General features: G+C 35.5%; 1 protein-coding gene across 1 annotated transcript in view; it reads left to right on the top strand.

The window, feature by feature from the left end:
• Positions 1-4223: 4223 nt before the first annotated feature.
• ANO4 (anoctamin 4) overlaps positions 4224-6042 on the top strand; it is a 108953-nt gene continuing 107134 nt past the window's right edge. Inside the window, 1 exon segment of the mRNA XM_032221164.1 lies at positions 4224-4341. Coding sequence (XP_032077055.1) covers positions 4224-4341 — 118 coding nt within the window.

Here is a 6042-nt window from a genome sequence, read left to right as displayed (position 1 = left end):
GTCAAAACAGCATTGCACCCACAGCGTTTTTAAAAAAAAATAATTATCAGCATTTTTGTTACTTCAAAGACTCCTTGTATTAACTTTGAGAGTGCCATGTAAAAAACACTATGAATGTTACATTTATTTTGCTGGATGCAGACTAGAATTTCCATGAATAAAATATTTGATAATATTCATGGCTGATATCAGGAATGTAAGGTCAGCTTTTTGATTCATTAAATATTACCAACAATGGCAATTTAATAAGTGATCTCAAAATATGAGAGAGACTGAAAAGTCTTTATTAGATGCTGATCTGTCTGCTCAGATAAGAATGATGATGTAGCATGGCTAAGCATGCAGCTTATCAGGAAAAGGTGAGCCAAGAATATATTAAGAACAAGTGTTCAGCTTAGGTGTCAGTCTAGATGACTACTTTTTATACAGATTGTTTTGCCTTAGCAAGGTAGTAGTTTTAATTAAGCTTCAAAGGAGAAACTGAGGGAAAAATTCAGGGATTTTATTAAATGAAACAAATAGTAAGGGTCCCCTCCCTTTATGCCTATCAGAAGGATAATAAGGAATGCAGTACTACAAATTATGTAACTTAAACATGTATACCTTAAACCTAAACAATGTTTTACCAAATAAAACATGACCACCATTTGTTAATCATAAAACTATTCAATACAATTAGTACACATTTTAAAAAAAATGGAGCTCTGAGGGCACTTTTGTGGTCGCCATATTCAATTTTGAATCACAGTCCCCTGTTCATGATCAGACTGGAGTCAGTCAGATCTCCTCTTAAGCAGATATTCAGGGTCAAAGGGACAAAATGCAAGTAGTGAAGATTTTCTTCCCTCCAATAGATACTGTATGCTCCCATGTGCAGACTTCTGCTTGTGGAAGTCTCATATCCGGATCATTTTTTAAAATTCTATTTCCTTTTAGAAATTTTGGAGCAATATGCTTGATTGAACTCTACCAGCTTATCTACATAACAATTCTGTGAGAGAGTAAATTGTACAAGGTCACCTATTGAGCGACAAGGAGGAAACACTGGTTCTCTAAGCCAAAAATAAAGGTTGATTTTCCTTGGTTTCCCTCTTAGGCTGGCTTTCCAGGCCTCTAATTCAAGACCAGACATTGCAGGGGTGCGATCCTACCAGTTTAGCAATTGGTTTGCTGAGTGCACGCTTCACACATGCACACTTGTTACACTTGCACATGCACCTAATGTGCCTGATGTGCACTGCACGTGCATACACAATTCACAGGAAAACAGCTGAGGCGCGGCAATCCATTCTGCCACGCCTATCAGCTGGGTTAAAAAACAAGGAAATATAGGTGAGTATAGCCCAGGGGCAGGCAGGCGGGCCCATCTGAAGGTCAGAGTGAACCGGTTCGCTCTCAGCTGATCTTCGGAGCTACCAGTTCACCCAAACCGGGCCAAACCCGTAGAATCCCACATTTCATTCTCAGGTGGCGTGTTCTGATCACAACAGGCTGCTCTTTGAAGCAAGAGGAATCATATCAATTATTTGAATGTGTAGAGGACCTAGGAGGAGCTATGGAAAAAAAAAACATTTTTTCCTTTAGAAATTTAGGCTACTGGATAATTGCTATTAAAAAATGAACTAATAAAATATCCTTCTTAAATGTCCATTTCTGCTTGTGGAAGTCTCATATCAAATGTGTACAGCCACACTGTACCAAAGAAGGGTATGATCAAAAAGGGCTTTGGTATTTTTTTATTATATTACATGTATCTAAGTGGATTATTTTTCATTCCTTTTCTATTTCAGGGCAGAATGCATGTCTATGTAGAGTGTTGAAACATCTGTGACCTATTTATTCACCCAAAATGAAGAAGATGTATTGGGGAGGGGGGGAGAAAATTAATCTTGTTGACTTGCTTCCAAAAGTTTCTGGCATTGTACTTTTTCTGTTCAGTTCATTGGATACACTTCTTTATGCCCCAGTTTCTTTTAAAGCTTTACATAGGTTTTTCTTTTTAATTAAAACAATCCACACCAAATAAACATGTATTGTGTTAGCAGTTTGGGACTGAAATATTCTTAGTTACCTTTTTCCAATTCTTGGGGAAAAGGAGTATTCATTGGCTACAGCTGCCCAAACAGTTGGGATAGTCTCAGAACAGACAACAGCACTTAGCCAGCTTTAGATAAACTTAGCTGAACCAAGTGAGATAAAAACTAGTTGCTGCTTCTATATTGTTGCAAGATAACTGTGATGACCTGGGGCATGGTACAAAAGCAACACAACCAGAGAACATGTCCAAATCCAAATAGTGAGAGTCAGATTTGAGTTGCAGAAGACTACACCCTTATTCAGGGACATTTATAAATTGGTCAAGAGTATCAAACTGGCAAGCATAACCAGAAGATTTAAAATACATGACACACAAGCAAAAGGGAATTAGCTTTTGATCATTTGGTCATGCCCACAGTTGGCTTGCACTGTTGACCCCATATCCCACATGGATGTTTCAACCTTTATGTTAACATAATAGAAATGAATTATTTCCTTCATGCTCATGGCAATGCCTGTTTTGATATATAATAAAACAGAAGTTTAAAAGAAAACTAGATAAGTGAGGTCAGTGTGTCTAATGTTTGGCCAATGAAAAATCTCCTTTAATAAAAAATTCACAACTAAGCATTTATGATTAGAAATCTCATTATTTACTTAAGAACCACTGTAGGAAAATATTTTTACTGTATTTGAAAGTAAACATGCATGGTTGCATCAGATGTGATGGGAATGGTTGACCGAAATGAATAACCATAGTTCACAGTATATTAACCTTGCCCAAGGTATAATGTTGTACGTTTCAGGGATCTGTGGAATCTCCCATCGTAAATTGCTTAGAATAGTAGCCATCTAAGGATGAGTACTTTTTTTTGAGTACATCATGCAAACAATATTGAAATATTGCTGTTTATACATAACAGCAAAGAATCCATTTGCTATTGCTTGTCTCATTCAGCATTCTACTTAGGACAGCATCATTATTCATAGCATTATATTGTAGATGGCTAGGATATTACTAGGACTCTGAAAAGCAGCCTTGTGTAAATAATGCATCAGAGCTGTTAATAATAGTCATATAAGTTGCCATTTTTATTTTTCATTTTTTCAGGGGGATTTTTTGTCTTATTTGCTTGTGTTTGTACTTTGATGTTTTCTTTTGAAGCTATAAATGGGAACTCTGAATGCTGAAGATTAGCATATAAATGGTTAAATCTTGACAAAAATAAGGAATCTCCTTAAGCCAGCACTTTGAATACCTTAAAAATAAAGGAACACATAAATATCTTATTCCTTTAGTTAGCGTAGACCTTTTTCCTTGATTAACCTTTGTTCTGATAAAGCTACCTTGCCACTTCTAATCTTTGTGGAAACCTATATTCACAAGAAAGAGCTCTACATGGAAACTCTGTAGTGACCATCTTGCAAACAAATCTTGTTTCTAATCCACAGCATCATCATTTTCTTTTTGCATAGGAAAAAAATTGGACACAGTAAAATTATGGCTGAATTCACACTTATTGCTAAACCAGAATATACTGCAGCTTGTTGGATTTTGGCTTAGTGTGTTATGTGACCTTACTAATTGTGATTTATAAGCCATGGTTTATAGATTAGCATGTTGGGTAAACCTGGGCATTTATTCTGTGATCCACATTTAAACAAACCATGTTTTAATGCAACATGCCCTTATCTAGACAAGAAACCACCTTATTTGGCTCACTGAGCTTTGTGCTGGATTTGTTGCTCAAGTGTGTGTTTATTCTGATTATAAAAATGGCCTGAGGGGGGATTTTACATTGGGAATATTGTTTAAGGATACTGCTTACCTTTCTTTCCTAATTGTCCTTCATATATCTATGCAGCTGAAACAGCTAAAAGCCTGCTGTTTCTATTGCTCCCAGGTAGAAATGAGCATTCTGAAGAACTTTGCAAAAATGAATCCACTCTAGTGTCGGTTTCGGAACAGCAGCAGAAGCAGCATGTGGAACAAAAGCAGCCTGTGTGTTAGCTAGCATGCTGGAGGAAGAACAACTTCCAGTTGTTTCAACAGAGAGGGGCAATACCTTTGAGGTGCTTCGCTTAGAATGTGGGCCATCTGCACATTGCCACTTCCAGAAGCAGAGGGGAACTTGCAGAGAAAACTTCAACCAAGCCAATGCACAAGGAATCTGATCTGCTGCAAAATGGGAGCTATTCAGAAAGCAGAACTGCAAACATCACTGAAAGATGTGACTATATTTTGTACCCCTGTCAATAACACCATCGAGAAAGGCAGCAGAAAGGTCTCCCTGCCTGAATACGGTAAAATATATCTTTGTATTATATATTTCATCAGCAGTGAGGATCTTATATTTGTAAAAAAAAATAGGATCGTTATGGTATCTTACTCTGTGTGGAACAAAGTATTAGGTTTCCAGGTTCCTTGCTTCAGTAGGAAGAAGCAGCATTATGGAAAATCACCTTGCTGTCTTTTTATTAACTCCCCCCAAGACTGTATGACTATGTTCATATGAAACATGGCACATTACTATCTAGCCAGTCACATTTTAGCCTAGCATGTTTATGTGCCCAGTTTACTGTGAGTTCACTGTGTAGAGTGACCCCAGAGAATTAGGTTAAAATAGGAAATTAAATGATTTGCCAACTATAAGGTAAGCATGTTGTGTGAAGGAGACCATTGGATGCCTAAGATAGACTCACTTTTGTTGGCTGAAGAGAAAATGCTTCATTGTACTTTTAAGACATTTTTTACAGTTTTGGTTTCAGATGCAGTGAAATGCTAGAACTGAATATGAGAATTCCAGAAAGAATAATTTAGCCTGAACTTTTATACATATTACGACAGAAGTAGTTTTGGATGGAACTGGATTTATTTCTGAGTATTACACGTAGGAACTCTTTGCAAATGTGCATTGGGACTCATGCTTCTATTCTGGTCTCTCTGTTAGTACTGTTAAAAGTTAATCTTAAAATTTACAGCAAACATCTATCACATTTTATCTGCTGCCATTTAAAACATTGGGGTATCACTTGATCTTTTATTTGCAAAGAAAGCATACATTTTTTAAAAAGAATCTCAAAAATAATAATTTATAAACACTAGTGCCATTAATGCAGACTAAAATTACTATCAGTGGTCATTTGGAAGAATTGGAAAGTATGTGTATCTATTGCATAGAAAAGGAAGAACAACATTTCCACAAATCAAGGTTTTATTAATTGCTATTTTCCTTTCTGGCACATACCGGTAAATGTTGATATACTATTTATGAGTGGTAGAGCCACAAGATGTTATTTAAGATGAGATTCTCACCAGTAGAAAAACAAATAACTAATAATCAGTAAAAAAATATAGAGACTAATTATAGCAAAAATTGCATTTGATCCCTACATTTTGAAGTATTTCCCTTTCACAAATGGATTTCTGAACAAATTACTCAGTAATATAATTAATTACAGTAATTGTTGAAATGCATTAGTCCAAATCAGAACCTTCATACCAAAACAGATAGCATGAATCCACACATATCCACACACATATCATATAAGTTGGATTGTCATCATCATAATTCCATTATTTAAAGGGAAAAGTACTGCTGTTTAAAGAATAGAGTAGCTTACCATTCTGAGATAACTATATTAAGTGCAGAAAAAATTATATATTTGCACACACATACACACACACACACGCATATAAACATTTCAACCTATATGTTTGAAGTTTGTCCAATCTTTGTCCTTTTGATTATGCATTTCCACTTTATTGTAGTGTCTAAATGTGCAGCCCAAAGAGGATTTATAGGAATGCTTAAGATTCTAATATTCATAAAGTTTTAATTACAACCATTGTGTTGTATGTGTGTTTGTGTGTGTGTTTATGTGTATGTATGTATGTATGTATGTATGTATGTATGTATGTATGTATGTATATGTATATGTATATGTATATGTATATGTATATGTATATGTATATGTATATGTATATGTATATGTATATTCTCC

This window comes from Thamnophis elegans, chromosome 7 (assembly GCF_009769535.1).
Source record: "Thamnophis elegans isolate rThaEle1 chromosome 7, rThaEle1.pri, whole genome shotgun sequence".
NCBI classification, from domain to species: domain Eukaryota; kingdom Metazoa; phylum Chordata; class Lepidosauria; order Squamata; family Colubridae; genus Thamnophis; species Thamnophis elegans.
Note: the sequence above shows the minus strand (reverse complement) of the source record. Positions and strands in the feature narration are given on the sequence as shown.